General features: G+C 39.3%; 1 protein-coding gene across 6 annotated transcripts in view; it reads left to right on the plus strand.

The window, feature by feature from the left end:
- Nucleotides 1–19,794, plus strand: part of slc39a10 (solute carrier family 39 member 10) — a 67,959-nt gene that overhangs the window by 41,492 nt on the left and 6,673 nt on the right. For 4 of the 6 annotated variants that reach the window (XM_052011116.1, XM_052011125.1, XM_052011133.1 and 1 more), the window contains 5 exons: nucleotides 1,761–1,945; nucleotides 2,978–3,175; nucleotides 8,133–8,256; nucleotides 11,925–12,251; nucleotides 13,304–13,384. In XM_052011116.1, the coding sequence (XP_051867076.1) occupies nucleotides 1,761–1,945; nucleotides 2,978–3,175; nucleotides 8,133–8,256; nucleotides 11,925–12,251; nucleotides 13,304–13,384 (915 nt within the window). The remainder of the gene's footprint in view (nucleotides 1–1,760; nucleotides 1,946–2,977; nucleotides 3,176–8,132; nucleotides 8,257–11,924; nucleotides 12,252–13,303; nucleotides 13,385–19,794) is intronic. The other 2 variants (XM_052011142.1, XM_052011107.1) reach the window with 1 other exon arrangement.

Consider the following 19,794-nt stretch of genomic DNA (forward strand, 5'->3'; position numbering starts at 1 on the left):
GTGAGGCTCTTTAATGATGGATGCCACCTTCTTGAGGCACCACCTCTTGAAGATATCCTCGATGGTTGAGAAGGTTGTGTCTGTGATGGAGCTCTTGCAGCCACTTGTGACCTTGTGCATTGGAGGCTCCGTACCAGGCTGTGATGCAATCAATCAGAATGCTCTCCACTGTACATCTATAGGAATTTATAAGACCCTTTGGTTACATAACAAGTCTCTTCAAACTCCTAATGAGTAGAGCCACTGGCGTGCTTTCTTCATGATTGCATCAATGTGTTGGGCCCAGGATAGATCCTCTGAGATGTTGACGCCCAGGAACTTGAAGCTGCTCACCCTTTCCACTGCTAACCCCCCCACTGAGGACTGGTGTGCATTCTTACAATGACTTCTTCCTGAAGTCCACAATCATTTCCTTGGTCTTGCTAATGTTGAGTGCAAGGTTGTTGTTACGACACCACTCAACCAGCCAATCTGTCTTACTCCTGTAAGCCCTCCTCAACGCCATCTGAGATTCTACCAACAACAGTGGTAGTTCTTGCAACAAATGTGGAGGGAGGGATAGGCAACTATAGGTACTTGGGCCTCTGTTACTATCCACAAGAACTTAATGAGTAGCTGCTTAAAGATGGTACTTAAATCATGTTTGATATTGGGCCATTATTTTGCTTAGTTTCATTTTGTTCCTTAAGTAATATATTGTAAGAGATATTTGTCTCTCACTGCTCCCTGCAACACTCGATTTAGTCACCATTAAACATAGTCAGTTTCCTGTGTATATTGGCTGATCAAATTTGATGTGTGCCATTGTTTGAAAAAGAAGATTGGCTTCTCTGGAAAGAAAATTAAGTTGCATGTATAAAAATCAATAAATTGAATTTAAGAGATGCATCAGCAGATGACCCTCAAAAGATCTGGTGAATGAATGCTGACTTGAAATAAAGCCATCGCAAGTTATCGAATTGATTTTAGCACAAGGTCAAAGAAATTGAATACCCTTGATGTTTAAAGTATTAATGAATTATATTCCAAATGATGAGTCAGAAAACACAGCATGTTTTAATGAAAAGAAATTTTAAAAATTAAAATTGGTATGTACCATATATTTCACCTATAACCATGTTAAAGTGTATTAGGAAAATGTTGTGGATTTCAAATGCACTGGCTGTTGAAATATTTGGAACATCAAACTGGAGGCCATTTTTCAGATCTACTATCAAAAACAGATCAAAAAGACTAAATCGAGTTGATGTGCAAGAACACTGATGTATTGTGATTGTCACTATAATTTACCTGTTGAATCTGTACCCCTGGCAGCATTCTTATTTTGCAGAACGATGCTATTTTGCTGGACTCCATGGATACTCCAGGAATGTTATTAAAGTTAATAATACCAATTTTGGAAAGGCCATTAAAATGTTTTTTTAGGTTATTGTTGAATATTTCCACGCATTCACTCCTTTGTAGCATGATCAGGTTCCCAAAAAGAACCAAGGTTTGAGAACTAAAGACTGTATAATACGTGGAGTGGAACAAAATATTCTCATGGCTGTTATTGTACTTGACAACTTTTAAAGCTTTCATTCACATATCAAATACTTGAAAACTAACATTTAGCTAATGGGTTTCTCACAGTTTCTCCAAGTGAAAGCTGTAAGGGTTGACTGTCAATTTCATTATATATCATGAGTATACCTTTGTCAAGTGTTAAGTTAATCTTATTTTGATGTGTTTGTGGTAACCTAATATATCTTCTGAATCAGTTGTTTCTTACACAGTTTGGATTTGGGGACTCGTGTCAATCACCATTATAAGCTTGTTGTCAGTGCTGGGTGTCGTCCTTGTACCAATCATCAATCAAGTATGTTTCAAGTATCTTCTAACATTCCTGGTGGCTCTGGCAGTGGGGACACTCAGTGGTGATGCATTGCTGCATCTAATGCCTCACGTGAGTAAAGTTTGAATTGGCAGATCGGTTGATTTTTCTTGTTCTTGGAGGAGGAAACATATGAGGTTTAGGTTTTATTCTGTAATTTCAATCTCTGTTAGCTGAAATTGTAGCATACATGTAAGAAAATAATAAACCTGTGTCTTTTTTTCTTTTTAGATGATTACCTCTCTAATCTGTGTAGGGACACCTGTGATTTTTGAGTTCTCAGGGTTTTTCTGCAAGGTGCAACGTTTTGGCTTTGGGATTTGGATGTGCTTTTGATTAATGTGACCTGATCTCCTCTTGTATTGCTCAAGTGAATGTGTCAGCATTTACTCTTGAGCAAAGCATTTACAGGTCCAGCCACATGAGACATGGACACTGGAGACATGAGTTTGAATCCACCATGGCAGTGGGTGAACTTAAGTTCAAGTAATGACATTTGTAACATAAAGTTTGTAGTAGTAATGGAGATTTTTAGATTATTATTGAACCCCATTTGTTTTCACTACTGTTTTCAGAAAAAGAAATCAGCCAATATTACCTGGTCTGGCCTTTGTGATTCCAGACCCACAATTGCGGTACATTGCAAACTGCCTACCGATAACCCTGTGAGCCACTCGGATGAACCACCATGCTGCAGATGAAGCAGATCCTCCATTTGCTGCTTTAACAAAGCTGGTCTCAGTTCTGTTCTTGAGAAACTGCAGTGCTAAAGATGAGCCCTCTGTTTCTTATGTAAACGCATATCATTCATTAATTTCTTAACTTCCCAGGAAACAGATAGAGCAACATCAAGTCTTCCTGCAATTGTCTCCAAGTGTATGTGGTCTTGTGTTATAAATGTAAAACCATTCTAATATTATCAACTGGAAGCTCTGGAGACATTTACTTTTATAGTCCATGTTTTACAATTCGATTGTCACGTGTTTTATACTATAATATAACAAAGTAAAATGTTATTGGTCATGGTTAATATTTATATTCAAGTGTGAGAATTATTCTAAAAAAGTATTATTTTATCATTATTTATCTTTTTTGCAAAAACAGTCACAAGGTAAACATGACCATAGTCACCATGACCATGACCACGATCATAATCATACTCATGGAAATCATGAAAGTTCTGAAGATCTCCTTATAGTTTATAATGGATTGTGGAAAGGACTTACAGCTCTAGGTGGTATCTACCTTCTTTTCATCGTTGAACATTGCATTGGACTCTTCAGAGATCACAGAGCCAGAATGGTAAGCACAAGGTATAGGCATTGTTGCCGGTAATTCAATGTTCTCTCCTGTGCTTAAATTCTAGACTTATTTTAAATTACAGGAAGACTCTTATCTAGTGGTCTTGGCCATCTTTTCTGACTGCAATTAGTTTACAAATCAAATCTATACCATTAGGATTTAACTGCACAAGCTAATTGAACTCTATTTACTTGTGTTTGTCATTGTATTTCATGCATAATGAGGTGTGAGCAATTCAGCACAGATGTTTCTGTCCAAAATGAACAAAACAGTTTTATAATAGGCAACTTTGAAATTGATACTAGTGCAACATGGGTTATGATTTTCATTTTTGGCAGCTTTTAAAATGGGGATTTGAAGTGACTATGAAGACAGTACTACCTTAATTTTATTTTTTGATGCTAATTCTTCTTAATCTATACTACATGAAGTTCAAATTTTAAGAATCATGTAAATCATAAATTTGTTTCCTCTAATGCAGAAATTAGTTAAAATTTAGATGGAACAATTTTACGTTGCGTCAACATTTTCCATTCACAGCATTTTTTAACATGATAAAATGACCCAAGATGTTAACACGTGTCAGCAAACAAAGTTTGATACCCAGCCATAGAGGACAACCAAAAACTTGGTCAAATATCAGGTGTTATGGAGCTTCTTAAAGGAAGAGAGTGAGATGGAGAGGTTAAGGTCCTAGCTGAAGCATACGTGTGAGTGGTACAGCAATTAAAATCCCATTCTGCTAGAGCCCAGAATCAGAGAAGTCCATCAGCATGACGGTTATAGGGAGGGAGGAGGTACAGAGAAAGGGACTGGCCAAGGCCATAAAGTGACTTGAACGCATGATTAAGAATTCTCAAATCGAGGCATTGTCAGACCCGGAGCCAGTGTCGGTCAACAAGCACAGGTGTGATAGGACAGTGCAAGCAAAAAGACAGAATGCAGAGTTTTTAATGACATGATACGTCTGGAAGAAATGCATTTGACCTTTGCATATTGGCAATGGCTGCTGGAATTTCCCCTGGTCCCCTCAGTACCTGGCATGTAGCTGATGAGATAAAAGCCCAGCAGTCAGAATGATCCAGGTGTTCTTGTCATGTGATCAGGCACCCAACACAATAACAACTTCTAGCTGCACCTTTATGCTGTTTGCGGTGGGAAATTTGCCAGGAAATTTACATGGGAAATTTGCCCATGTGTTGTATGTGTGAAATTCTACTGTGAAACAGAGATAGCGGAACCAAATTTAAATTTATACAGCTGTCTGAAGCTTTCCCAATGACTTTTTGCACTGATGTGACTCTGGATAATGCAGACTAGTCAGTGACAGGGCAGCACGATGGTGCAGCTTCGAACTGCTTCCTCACAGCTACACTGACCCGGGTTCAATCATGACCTCCAGTGGTGCATCTGTGTGGAGTTTGCACATTCTCCCTATGACTGCATGGGTTTCTTCCCACAGCCCAAAGAGGTGCAGCTTGGTAGGTTAATTAGTCACTGTAAGTCACCCCTAGTGTGTAGGGAAATTGATGGGAATGTGGAGAGAATAAAGTGGGATTAGGATAGGATTGATATAAATGGGTGTTTGATGCACAAATGATGGGCCAAAGGGCCTGTTTTTCATCCTGTACAACTCTCAAGACCAAGCTGGTCCCAAAATCTGTTTCTTTTCTGTGCTCACTGGGGGCAGCAGAAGGGCTGTTTTCATCAACCTCTGCCTTGCCTGAGAGAAAAATCAGCCACATTTTCTTGTCACCTTTATCATTCAATGGATCTTGCTGAAAAATGAGCAGATGTTGTCATTGATTTGAGCATAGGATATCCAGCTCTGCACTGGAGCTTCCTGAGGTTGATAATTGCCTCCCATGTGAAGAATACTCATTAGTTGAAATGCCAGAGAATTTTGTTCTGTGGGAGTGCGCACTTTGACTCCATTTGATGCAGCACCAAGCAACAGCTGAGTGGAAATTACTATATTTTCAATAGTAAAGGTGCTTTTTTTAACTTTGCAGTTCAAAGAGAAAAGGGGGGAAAATAATTAAGTAAGAGAGAACATTAATGGCAAGGTAGTAAGTAGAATAATAGAAGAGGGGTCTAAAGAACTGGCTAAACATTCTATTAAAGATGAATTAAACTGCCTGAATGGTGATGCAGAGTGTCTGTAATATAGCAGGGGGGCTGGAGGCTGTTAGATATTGGCATGCCCTAGTATGAGGAAAAGAGGAGGTAGAGCAGTGTTGCTTATTAGTGATAACATGGAGACAGTGGGGGAAAGGAATGCAGCTGTAAGGAAGACAGAAATAGAATTTATATGGATCAAGATAAAAGGTAATGGAGTCATTCTCCTTAATTGGCACAGTCTACAAACCAGCACATACTGGGAGGGACATGGAGAAAGAAATATCCAGATAACTCAGAGAAAAATGAGCAAAAAATAAAATTGTAAAGTAACGTCGGAAAATTTCAATCATTCTGATATTAATTGAACAGAAGAAGGAAATAACTGGAATTTCTACAGCGTATTCAGGACCCCAGCCCAGTATATAAAAAGTACAACAGGAAGGGAATTGGCTGTTAGATCCAATAATAATGAATGAGCCAGAGCAGGTAGGAGAAGTGGAAGTGGGGTAATATTGAGTCAATTGTGACCATAATATACAGTAAATACTCCTTAAGATGATAAAGACTGGGGAAAATTATATTAGTACAAAAGCTAAATTTGAGGAATTAAGAATGGAACTTGGAAAGATAAGAAGGGCAAAAATAATGATGTGGATAAACAATGGGAGTGCAGAAAAAATGTATTATGCTAAAGAAAAAATTCTGGATGAATAAAGACAAACAGGAATAAGGAGAGTGATGTACTATCAGTGCAAGACCAGCAGAACCAGCTGAGGTATACAGTACGTGATAAGACGAGATAGAAAGAGATTTAGGAGGAGTAAATACAATAATTAAGAGGACAGAAAGGAACCAGAAAATTAAGTTATCAAGGAACAGGAAACAAAGAAGTAAAATGCTTAGCAGATGCGTTAAGAAGAAATTGAAGTTTAGGATAGGAACAAGAGCCATTAAGGAGTAGACAGAGCAAGACAACAGGAATGAATTGGGAATGAGATCACAGAAAAATTTAACATTTTTCTTCAGTATTTACCAGAGAAATAGTGCAAGTGTTATGGGATGATAAGACGAGTAACAAGATTTGTGGATGTAAAATAGAAAAAGAGAATATTAAATAAGTTAATCACACTCTTGATAAATCTCTTGGTTGTATTGGAATGCACTTGAGCATTGTAGAGGAATCTAGGGAAGTTATAGTAGGGGCATTACTACAGATGCTTGATCCTTTGCAAAAAGCCATAAATGGCAGAGGACTGGTGGGTAGCTAACACCTATATTTAGGAAGAGGGTTAGAACATAGCTAGAGAATTTTAGACTAGTCAGGCAAATATTGGTACAGGAAAAAGCAATGTAATCTGTACAAAAGGAGAAAACAGAACATCTGGAGACAAAATGGATTTCTAAGGGGGAAAAGTTGCTTGACCAACCTTAGTGATTTTTTTTTGAAGAGTACACCATGGTAATATAGTAGATGTAATATATGTAGGTTTTCGAAGGCTGTCAAGATATCCCATACTAGACTGATTAATATGGTCAGAATGTAGAGTCAGAAGACAAGTAGCAGAATTGATTGAAGGCACTAGAGGCACTGCAGATGCTGTAATCTCGAGCAAACAAACAAATGCTGGCAGAACTCGGCAGGTCAGGCAGCACCACGAAGGCAGAGGGATAGCTAATGCTTCGGGTGGAGAGTATAGAGGGGAGATAGCCGGTATATAGACAAGTACTGAGGAGGAACAAACTATGTCCCCTCTGCACTCAGTCCTGATGCAGGATCTCAACCTGAAACATTGATCATCCTTCTACCTCCACAGATGCTGCTTTACCCGCTGAGTTCCTCCTGCTGTTTGTTTTTTGTAGCAGTATAGATTAGTGGCTGCTTCAGGACACAAGAGAGAGGAGGACTGCAGCAGATTGCAGAAGGATATTAATGGGAAATAATTGACACGGGTAATTCCAAACGGATAACCGTGATGTCGTACCTTTTAGTAGGAAGCAGAGGGAGGTCACTTACTGCTTGGATGGTGCAAGTCTAGGTCAGGGAAAGGAACAAAGAGCAAACAAGTATATGATCACTAAAGTCTGTGCTGCAGATTAGCAAAACCATGAAATGGAGAACCAGACATTAGGATTTATTTTTGGAGAGATAGAACTGGAGATTGTGATAATTCTGCACAGTCTGTAATGAACCTTGGTTAGACCATACATGGAAAACTGCATAAAGGTTTGGTTGCTATATGTAGGAAAGGATATAGAAGCTTTATAGGAGGGGGTGCAGAGAAGCTTTACAAGAATGATACCCGAAGTGGAGGGTACATACAGGAACAGACCGGGAGTCCCTTCTCTTGAGAAAAGAAGGCAGTTGGATAACCTAATAGAAGTCTTTAAAATTTTCAACGTTTGAGAGAATGTTTCCATCTGTGGGGAAGAGTGTAACTAGAAACCATCAATGTAAGGTGATTACCAAGAAATCAAGAGAAACTTCTTTGCACAAAGCATGGTGAGAATGTGGAACTTGCTACCAAAGGGAGTGATTAAGGTGACAAGTGGATAGTTTCAGGGGAGGCTGGACAAGGGATATATTTAGATAAGGAAAGATCAGAGGTTGAGTGGAGCATATGTGTCAGCGTGGACACTTTATAACCAGTGGCCTGAATCTGTGCTGCATATCCAGTGTAACCCTCTGAATTACTGAGTAATTCAATCCTTTGTAAAGCAAAGGATTATCACAAGTAGACTGCAAAGTCTGTTTAGCATCAGGTCAGTAGAAGATAGGACGTTGAATTTTTGAATACAACCTCTTATTGCAAATGCTTTTCTAAATTTTAATTTCCAGGGCAAAAAGAAGTGGCGTAAGCAGAAAGTTCTGAGTGGAGAGGCAGCAGTTGGGCGAAAATTGTCAGACCACAAATTAAACCGAAGGTCAGAAAGTGAATGGCTTGACCTTCAGACCATGTCAGGTAGGAAATTTTGCTCAGTACAGCAAAGCTGGCAAGGTTGAGATGCATAATATGCTCTATATTGAATAGAAAATGTAAAGTTGTTTTATATAATGGTGGTCAGAACGTCAATGATTTCTTTTCAACAAATTTACAAAAGGGCTTCATCTGTGACTTATTATCTGAGATTTGAAGAATGGAAATCTGATACCTATTTGTAATGTGATGGTTATCAACTATGAAAGTACTTTTTTCCTTCTGCTGCTTTAATACAATACTAGTCTTGATCAAAGAACTTTTGTGATTAGTGTTCAAATCTAGCACTGCAAGGAAACTCCTGAAACCTGCATTTCCAGACTCCTCTGGGTCGCTAAGCTAAGCACATGTAAAAATTCCCGCTGGGACGTGGTGTAAATTCAGTACTGTGCTGATCTTGCTCCACTCCCATTATTTACTCCTAATAAAGTTTGGAGGCCTTTGGTGGTTTATAGTGTTTATTGTTGTCACAGCAAAGATGTACATTTTCTTTCAGTTCTGTCAGTATCAGCAAATCCAGGAAAAAGGTACTTGGATGAATTGTTCTGGTGTACAATTATCAAGCTGAAATGTTAACTCTTTTCCCCTCTCTCGATGGATGCTGCCTGATCTGCTGAGTATTTCGAGTATTTTTAGCATTTAGAATTGTACAACTGTTAGGTCTCTTCTCAGATAATAAGTTCTATAGGAGCAGGTGGAAATGAATAACAGGAAAGAACCTCCTGACATAATGATTGGTCGTTTAATGTTCGAATCTTGCATGTCCCGTGTATATGTGATATCAACTGTATCACAATACAGATAGTCTGTACACTGCAGGAGCATGTAATCTTATGGGAGATGTGAAAACCCAAGACAGTTAGAGGAACGAACTGGGAAGTAACTCATAGAAATCATAGACCTCTCCATAAACTATAAGCAATTAAAAGCTTGCCTGGCATATCACATAAATCATCATCTTATGTCTCTGGATACCTGCCTCTTTTTCAGGGTGATCTCTGTCCCAGACAGGAAAAGGTCCAGCTCCCTTGTGAAATGCAGTGAATTAGCAGTAACTGCACAAGCTGGCATTCTCCTCCACAGGTCCAATCCTTTTAGGGAAAGGTACATCTAACATTCTCACTTAATTCGTGTTTTCCCTGGTTGAATGTCACACAACCAGAATGGAACAGTGTATTCCAGCCGAAGCTTAATCAAGACCTTGAACAGAGGCAAATTGTTATGCTTTATGGTGAATTGTCCTGTAAAATATTCTCAGGAACGTGATATGTTAAATTAGTCCAATTTCTTCCTTTCACCACCACATTTAGTTCTGTTCCTTATTTGGGTGCAAGTACATAGCATCAATCTGTTTAGGTGCTTAACATACATTTTCCTAAGTCAGTTTTGCCAGGCACTAGCCTAATCTTCCACCACATATGGACCTGCATGCAACTGCAATACTCATAAACTGTACAGTCTTAGCATTTGTATATGCTTGCTGTCACTCACAATCTACTGGACCACCCCCGCCCCCAAATTGCTGTAACTTAGTTGTTAGTAAAATTGGTTAAAAATAACAGCACTGCATCTAGTCAAGCAAGCCACCACCGATGACCGTTTTCCTAAAGAAGACAGATCAGTTGGATACGGTTTTCTGCCAGTGGCCATTCTCCCAATTCTGAATCCAGTACGTTAGCAAACCACAAGTTCCACAAGACTCTGATTTGTGGAGAACCCTCATCACATACCTTATTGAAAGCTTTCCAGAAATCCAGATAGGTTATGGCTGCCCATATCCACTAATGTGACTGCTTCAAAAGAAAAAAAATCAATCAAATTTATAAGAATACAAATTCAGGTATGGAGCTGGATGGCGAATGATCCAAAGTCCTAAATAACTGCATTTCAGCTGCCTTGTAAATGTATTGGCATACGACCAATTGCTGTCCATTGTAGAAAAATACAAGTAAATCCCACTGACATCTTGTGCAAACAGTCCTTCTCTACAACCCCCAGTGTAAAAAGAATTGCTGCATCCAAGCACACACCCTTGGTGACACAGGATCTCTGCTGAAGACCTATTGAACCCTCACTGAATAATAATCCAGTCCATAAGAAGTGTTGCACTCAAATTCTGTCTTTCTCCTACTTCCGAAAAACATTTTATCTGGCAATGCAGAACTGCTGCTGAAGAATTCCCTCACACATATATATCCCCATGCACTTCCAGTCCACGGGATCCCCTCTCCCAAATTGGCTGTATTTTTCCTGGCATAATGGTTTCTTATTCAATGTCTCAATCTCTCTCTTCTAAATTTCCCTTCCTCTGTATCAAAGAGATTCCCTTTGTTCTACCCATATCTCCCTCAGCTTCTCTGCCACTGAAAACTAGCTCTTTCCCAGTTCTGAAGAAGGGTGCCAAACCTGAAACATTAACTGTTTCTCTTTCCACAGATGCTGCCTGACCTGCTGAGTGTTTCAGGCATTTTCTGGTTTTATTGTCCTCTTCCTTAGCCATTTTATCCTCTTCCTCATCTTTCTCTTCCTTCTCCTCTTCCATTTTCTAGCTTCCCCTCTCATAGAATTGTACAACAGAGAAACAGGTTCTTTGGCCCACTGTGTCCATGCCGACCATCAAACTAATACTGAATTCATACCAATTCTCTCCTCTTCTCTTTTCTCAGTTTTTGGGTTCTGCGGGAGAATGAAACCGCAGGTCTCGCAACTGACCTGGGTGGAAGTGTCCCTCCTGAAACAATCAGTCATTTTGGTCCTTATGACAGGAAATGTTTAATTTGCCTCTGCCTTTCAGCCCCCACACCCATTTCTGGAGAGGTGTATTATCCCACTCTGTCCAGCTAAATTTCCAGGGCACTGTTCCACCGGCCACACCCTCCCACTCCTTTCTTTTATCCATTCCTCCACTCATCTTCTACCTTTCTTCTTCTTTTTCCAATCCAAATCTCCTCGCGTCTCCTCACTTACTCTCCCATTAGCCTTTGTCCAATTATCCACCAACCTCTAACCCCGACTTGACATGAATACTTGCTTTTGACTAACTGTATATGAGCACTAAAATCAAGCTGTGCATATTTTTGCTGAAATAAAATATCACAGATAGTGGACATCTGAAGCAAAATGCTGGAAGTACTTAGCAGGTCAGGCAGCATCTGCGGAGAGGGGAGAAAGAGAATTAACATTTCAGATCAAACACTTTACATTGAGGCTGAAAATAATGTTTTATTTTCTCTCTGTATTTCAAGTTTAATCTACTCTTTTTATTTATTAGTTTCTTGAAGCTGTAATTACTTTAGTTCTTGTATTCTCTTCTCCTCCCTTCTTTGCTGTTTCCCGAGTCAGTTTTGGGAGTTGTGGGATCCTCTGCCTCCCGAGCTTTTGTATTGGAGGGATGAAAGTTGAGCCTAAAGAAAGTGCTGAGTTATCCTGGTCACTTTGTGTTGAAGACTGGTTATACAAAGAAATGAAAGGTGTCTTATCTGACAGTGTTTAGTTTCTCAGGGGACTTCCGTTGACTCAAAGTATTTGAAACACTTTGTGAAGGAAGTTTCACCTGGAAGGATTTTGCATGAAATAATGAATTTTCAGTTTAAGTAGGAGCAAATGCAAATTTTCAATTGACTGCATTAATTCCTGGATTTATTCTGTTTCAGGAACAGAGCAACAGGATGGTTTCAGTGAGCAACATGATGTAACCCAGCTTACTGATCTTGATGGCACTCTGGGGTCCCCGTCGAAGGCATCTGTTGCTCCCGACTTGAAATCTGTTTATATTCACGATTCGCATAGTGAAATTGATAGTTTCACTCCAAATCATGAAAGTAAAACCATGTCTAAAAAGCATCATTCAAATTCTGCACATCATTCTCATGGTCACTGCCATTCTAATAAAGAGATGCAAGATGCTGGCATAGCGAATATCGCTTGGATGGTTATCATGGGAGATGGCATGCATAACTTCAGTGATGGGCTTGCCATAGGTAAGGAAAACATATCAGTTCCTGTTACCCAAAATCATTGCTTCTTCAGGGTCCTAAAAGTAATCCACTGTAAACAAAATCTGGTGCTAATATTGGGAAGAGTATCAATTATGTTGTAGTAATGTACATTTCCTGACACTTTGAGACTTTAACAAGTCGTTTAATATCCAAACTTTGATAGCATTACAGATTTCAGTTGTACTTCAAAAAAAATTTTGTTTAAAATGTCTGCTTCTGTCGCTTTATAAACGAGAGGATGGACATTATGATCTGCAAATATCTGTAATCAACAATACCATCCATGCATTATAGGCTTGACCTTCTAGTATTCAGAATTAGCCTTCTTGTTTGGCTCAGTTTAGAATTACAGAAGTTCTCCAGTAAGGGCATGTCAATCTGATTGTTCACAATTGAGATAAACTTGATTTAAAAACCTTGCATTAATTCCCAAAGTGACTAGAACTAACACGTTTTCCCCAAAATTCACACAAGGTGTGTTCAATTTAAGAAAAAGTTTTGGAGAATTACAGAATTTTAAAATATTTATTGTACATATTCTCTGAATAAACTAAAAATGGCTACATTAAAACCCAGCCAGAATCTTTATGCTCCAATATTGAGGATTCATGGATTTGTCTAAAAGTACTGCATTTTGTAAAATGGGTTAGCACTAGTGAGGGATACATGATGTCAATGTTCTTTATACTTACAGCTAAAATTTAATTATCATTGGTTGCACATTCTGAATAATCACCTTCATTCTGACAGTAATCTTAAAACTCGCCTGTAAATGCAGCAAGTGCTTTCAACAGTGCTGCAAATTTTGCATTAAAACTAAATAAAAAGGCATCTTGCATTGTGCTTTTCACAACCTCCTGATCCCCCTCTTTGCATTGCATCCATTAAAGAATACAAAGTTAGTGATTTTAAAGGTTCAGGTGTACAAGATTAGTTTTGTATTTACCTGTAATTCTTCTATTGATTCTGAATAATAAATGCATGATGCATAACCTATCTATACCATTTAAACTGAGTTTTTTTCTTCCCTCCAGGTGCTGCCTTCAGTGCTTCCGTCACAGGGGGACTGAGTACTTCCATCGCTGTGTTTTGTCATGAGCTTCCTCATGAGCTGGGTATTTTTCTTTACTCTTGTTAGAATAAATTGCCTTGCAATTTCACTGACTTTTAAAAGGGAGGAGAAATCAATGTTAGCAAAATTTACTATTATCAATAATAGGAGCGGAAGGAGCAAAAATTTCAAATTCAAAGGAATTTAAAAGCTCAGAGTAGATAGTAGGAAGGATATAGGATGTATTAAGCATACATTGTGGATGATGCCACAGATGAAAAATCGATAGAGTTATAATGAGAGAGTGTGATCAATTCCTCCAGCAAAAAGAAAGCTTGCAATGAAGCGAAATAGAGGGTTTTGATAGTGGATAGTGGTGGTGCTTGCTGTAGTAGGAAATGAGTAACAAGTGACAACTTAAATTTTTCACATGGTGACTGAGGATAGAGGTTAGGAAAAAGTTCTTCTTGCAAAGGTTATAACATGGAATTCTTTGCTTCGAGTTGTAGCTAAGGGAGAGTTGAATAAGCATTTGTTATAATGAAAGGGGACAGTGTTGGGGTAGTGGATTTAATCTCCGGTTGTGCTAACAAGGAGTAAGCACCAGTGCAATAAAGTAAATGGGCTCTTTGTGTTGTACCTGTACAATATGTAGCATTGTAGGGAGTTTGCAGTGAGATCTGAGTTTCTCAAATGTGTCAGATAGTAATTGAATTTAGGAAATACTACCATTTTTGTGCAAGTGCTATCTTCAGTATCTACCCTCAAAAAAAATTATTCAAACTAACCTGCTTTCTCTTGTACTCCCAACTGCACATCACTCACCTCCCACTTGGCTCATTATAGGTGAAAGCTGCTTTTGTGGTTTTGGGTGAGCCAGTTGGAAGTTACCAGTCTCATTGTCTGGAGTCTTTTCATCTGCAACAGTGCAGGAAAATATAAAGATACATTTCTTAATCAATATTTTGAATGAAATTAATACCTTAATATAGAAGAGATTTTGTCTTCCTGGTAGTTCCAGAGTTTTAAGATGTTCCTTATCCAGAGACCAATAGGTCCAAAAATATTCTTTTCTCTGAGCCATCCCTACCATACACTTGATCAGACATGAGTTAGATTTGTTCTTACTTTAAAGAATCAAGCCCATTTTGTTATGGCTCATGAGTAATTTGATATTTTATGGATTGTATTTCCTGAGCAAAGGTTCCTGCAAAATTTCTTCATGAGCTCTCTGAACATTATCAAGTGAGCCAACCACATCCATTGAATTCTGATCCTGCAGTTTTTAATCCTATAGTAGTTTTTCATGGCATTGTATTTCCATGATCCCAACATCACTTGGAGCAAGGGATCAGCACACTAATTTATATGTTCTGCACAGCTTGCACCTTGGTTTATTTGCAGAGGTAGGATTTGCTGGTCTCTTGTGGCACCTGTTCTACATGGTTTTCCTAATGTTCGCACCTGGCTTTCATCGAGTCCACATTCAACATTTAAAACGGCACAGAGTCAAATCCACTGCAATCTTTCCAAACTAGTGGCTTCCTAACCTGTTCATCCGAGAGCTTCAAATGCATATTTATTGATGTATCTTACCATTTCCCACACTAGTATGTTCAACTCATCTAACCTAGAAGAAAATTATATTGTTCTACCCACCTTTGGTTCTCATTGTCTGGCTGTTCTGTATTGGATACATATATATACAGTACATGTCACACATATTGTACCAACCTATTGGTGACCTGTCACCCCTCAGTAAGTTTCTTTTGGAAAATGGTATCATCCTTTTCCCCTTTGACCCTCTATCCAATTTAAATGATTTTGAATAGTTTGCATTCTGGATGCTCGATTCAGGTGTACCATGAACTCCATTTATCCTGAAAACATTATCTGTTCGTTGTGCAGTTTCCATACCTGAATGGCAGCCGTTTAAGGGGGAAATTTCCATCCTTCGCGAATCTCGACGCAGAGTCTACTTTTGGGATTTGAGGGATGAAAAATGACCAGGGAGAATACCCTGCCCTCCTGCAGTTAATGCCAGTGGAATTTTTAATGAAATCTTACAACCCAACAGCTTTACTTAATGTGTTAATGGAGGCATCAGTGTTCATTAAGCATTCCTCCTTGTTGGCCTTGACCAAACTCCAAGTCTGTGTGAGGTTCAAGCCCCAATCAGCTGATTGCTAACTGATAACGCTGTCAACTCGGGGAAGCTGACTTTGCTTAAGTGGACTTCGAGATGCTAATAACACAAAAAGCTAAAGGGCAATTCTGCTGTCAGCATTTCCCTGGAAAATAAATTCTTTGGCTCGAGTGCTTGCATATCCCCTTTCGGTAGTTTGGTAGTTACCTCAGCAAAAACGTAGTTTTTTTGCACTTTCATTTCCTGCAGTTTCAGTGATGGGAAAGTTCAGTATAGCCACAGATTGAGCCCAACATTTGTGTGACTGCTTGTTGTTATATTTGGTCTAGACTCAGAGCTTTTCTCAGAGTTGTCAGTGTTTTGCATGCTCTCTCAGCTTTTGTTTCTTATTTATGGTGGGAAAGTATACAGTTACAAAAATGCTGAATACTTCAATAACTTTGGCTGTGTTAGTAGCAACTGGACGGAACAAATTAATTTTTATTGTATCTACACAACTATTATTTTACTTGAAGGAATTACTCATAAAACAAAGAATCTGTGGATACCTTCAAAAACAGTTCAATCTTTTGCCCCTTTTCCAGCAATGTTGCTGTTATTATTAAAGGAAATAACATAACAGAACTTGTAGTTCAGATGCTGAGGTCACTGTGCCTGCCCTGATTCCACTTGACAGTGGATGTAAAAAGGTTTCAATGTCCTTGGTTAATCTCCACACTACAGATGTAACATTATACTGGAATAGTGCCAGCTCAACAAAGTATTGATTTTCTTCTCTTGTCATTCTAAAGGTAATGATATTGCCTTTTTTTTCCAAAAGCTTATGTAATTATCTCTCAATTCTTCCCCTTGTTGGTGAAGTAGTAATATTAGAAAATGCAGTTGTAATATTTCCGTCACTTGCTATGGAGAATGCTGAAATATCTGGCATGCATAAAAAATTGAGTGCAGGAGGTGTTTCCTGTTAAAGCTAGCTTCCTTTCGTTCTATCACTCTAAGGCATGACTGGAACAAAAGTATTCAGATTCCTTCTCTCCCAGATACGATGTTAAGTCTCCAGACTTTCTTGTCAGACCAGCAAAATGAACTTTGTGAGGATAGAACCACCCTATTTCTCTAAAAGCAGAGATCTGGCTGTTAGTTAAAATGCCAGTAGCATTGAGAATCTGAAAAATCAGGCATGAGGATTTGCATTACTTAAGTACAGATGTTACAGTGAGAGAGTAATATAGAAGCTCTGTTTGCTTAGACAAGTCTTCTGGGAGGCAAATCATTAATGATTTTATCATACTAAAAATGCCTTGTTGGCTGTGGGGAAAGTGATGTATTGATCCTAGAATAAATATTTTGGTAGCCATATAAATAACTAGCACCTGTGCTATTTCCTGGGCTCCAGAGCTGTTGTTAAATGTATCTGCTATTTGTCTTGTGCTGTACTCTGTAGAATTTATGAATGATAATTTAGTATTTAGTTTGTGTTACTGAAATTAATGTGTTAGAGTTGTATTACAATCCAACCGTAATGACGGTTTGAGACGAAATGCATGCTGGATTTGCTTGATACGCTTGAAGTCTCCCAGAACCTGCCTGTTGTTTTGTCCAAAAGGCAGCGAGCATATTGTGCTCTGCAGCAATGTTACATAAAGCCTGTGTACACAGAATGCACAGTCCTCGTCGTAATTTGTTGATCACGTACCTATTTCAAAATAGTATTTTGGCATCTGATGTTGCATTACCTTACCAGCTATGCAATACCTAGTACCGGTACTAGCTGAAGCGATGTGAAGGGCTGTTTCCTGCTGCTGTCATTTCTTCCATTAGCGCGTATAAAATAATAGAAGTTTAAAGAAAACACACACTTAAAAACTGATTTCTAGTCATTCAACTAGGTCAGTTTGCTACAGATCTGTAAATGGAACTGCATTACTATTTCTTTGTTTGTATGTGTATAAACTCTATTTTACTGATAAAATCTTCAAAAAAAAATTAACTTGGGGTTAATTTTTGGATGTTTTCCTATACCTATCTTCTTCACTCTGTAAAATTCAGCTATATATTTAAATTGTCCTGCTAAGCTACCAAGACTCCTTCAAAGCTGTTATTTTAATCTTTTCTCTGTAAGTTCCTTCTAAGCCTTGTCCCGCCACTTCTAACACCCTTCAGTGCTGCCCACTCAGATAGTCTTCTCCCTTCAGATTCTTCAGCCTCTGGGCTCTCACACAAACTCCCCCTCCCACCCTAACCTCACTTTACCATTGGCATCAGTCTTTTTGTTTCTGCAGATTGGTCCAATGTTAGGCAATTTTAAACTTAGCGATGTTTCAGCTGGTTTTTGGGAAAGTTTACATATCGGCCCTCTTCATGCATTTATTTTGTACTATGCGCCTGGTTTTCCCGTAAGTTGATAGCACATGGGGTCCACCACCACATTTTAACCAGTGCATGGAGTATCACTGTCATGGTGTTACATCGTGGCATTCATTGCTTTGGAGATAATAGGGTAGTTCTAGTCATTAAATTATGATCCAGTATCACGGCATCCCCACATGAATGTGCTACAATGCTCATTCAGTGTAGAGGCAAGCCTGGTGAAAAGCTGGTCTTCCTCGCTGTTGATCTGAAACAATGTGACAGGTTTATATTGCTACGATGCTGATTGCCGGTGGACTTGAGTCCAATTAGTGCCATGAACATTTTAGGCAAAGTTCCAGAGCCATAGTGTACAAGATGCTGTACTTCGGAAATGGGGATGTTATTCATTTCTATATGACACTTCCAATTTTTATCCCACAATCTACATTTCTTTGAAACATGAGAAATAAGTTTCTAGTTTGTCCACTTTACATATGGTGGTGTTTAGATCAATAAAAGTATCTTTATTTTTGTGAACTTAATTCAGATGAAGAGCACATTGAACGTAATATGGGAGATAGAATCATAGATAGAATTATAGAACAGTTCAGCACCATACAGGCCCTTCGGCCCACAATGTTGTGCCGACCTTTAAACCTCACCTAAGACTATCTAACCCCTTCCTCCCACATATCCCTCTATTTTAAATTCCTCCATATGCTTATCTAGCAATCTCTTGAATTTGACCAATGTACCTGCCTCCACCACCACCCCAGGCAGCGCATTCCATGACCCAACCACTCTCTGAGTAAAAAACCTTCCTCTGGTATCTCCCTTGAACTTCCCACCCATTACTTTAAACCATGCCCTCTTGTATTGAGCATTAGTGCCCTGGGAAAGAGGCGTTAGCTGTCTACTCTATCTATTCCTCTTATTATTTTATAAACCTCTATCATGTCTCATCTCATCCTCTTTCTCTCCAACAGCATCCTGGTAAATCTCCTCTGCACCCTCTCCAACGCTTCCACATCCTTCCTATAATGAGGCGACCAGAACTGGACACAGTACTCCAAGTGTGGTCTAACCAGTTTTGTAGAGCTGCATCATTACCTCGCGGCTCTTAAACTCGATCCCACAACTTATGAATGCTAACATCCCATAAGTTTTCTTAACTACCCTATCCACCTGTGAGGCAACTTGCAGGGATCTGTGGATATGAACCCCCAGATCCCTCTGCTTCTCCACACTACCCAGAATCCTGCCATTAACTTTGTACTCTGCCCTGGAGTTTGTCCTTCCAAAGTGTACCACCTCACACTTCTCCGGATTGAACTCCATCTGCCACTTCTCAGCCCAGATCTGCATCCTATCAATATCCCTCTGCAATCTTCGACAATCCTCCACACTATCCACAACACCACCGATCTTTGTGTCTTCTGTAAACTTGCCAACCCACCTTTCTACCTCCTCATCCAAGTCATTCATAAAAATCACAAAAAGCAGAGGTCCCAGAACCGATCCTTGTGGGACACCACTAGTCACAGCCCTCCAATCTGAATGCACTCCCTCCACCACAACCCTCTGCTTTCTACAGGCAAGCCAATTCTGAATTCACACGGCCAAGCTTCCCTGGATCCCATGACCTCCGACTTTCTGAAGCCACCTACCATGTGGAACCTTGTCAAATGCCTTACTAAAATCCATGTAGACCACATCTACTGCACTACCCTCATCAATCTGCCCGGTAATCTCCTCAAAGAACCCTATCAGACTTGTGAGACATGATCTGCCCTTCACAAAGCCATGCTGGCAGTCCCTGATCAGACCATGATTCCCTCAATGCCCATAGATCCTATCTCTAAGAATCCTTTCCAACAGCTTGCCCACCACAGACGTAAGGCTTACTGGTCTATAATTCCCTGGACTATCCCTACTACCTTTTTTGAATAGGGGGACAACATTCGCCACCCTCCAAT

This window comes from Pristis pectinata, chromosome 1, assembly GCF_009764475.1.
Source record: "Pristis pectinata isolate sPriPec2 chromosome 1, sPriPec2.1.pri, whole genome shotgun sequence".
Lineage (NCBI taxonomy): Eukaryota > Metazoa > Chordata > Chondrichthyes > Rhinopristiformes > Pristidae > Pristis > Pristis pectinata.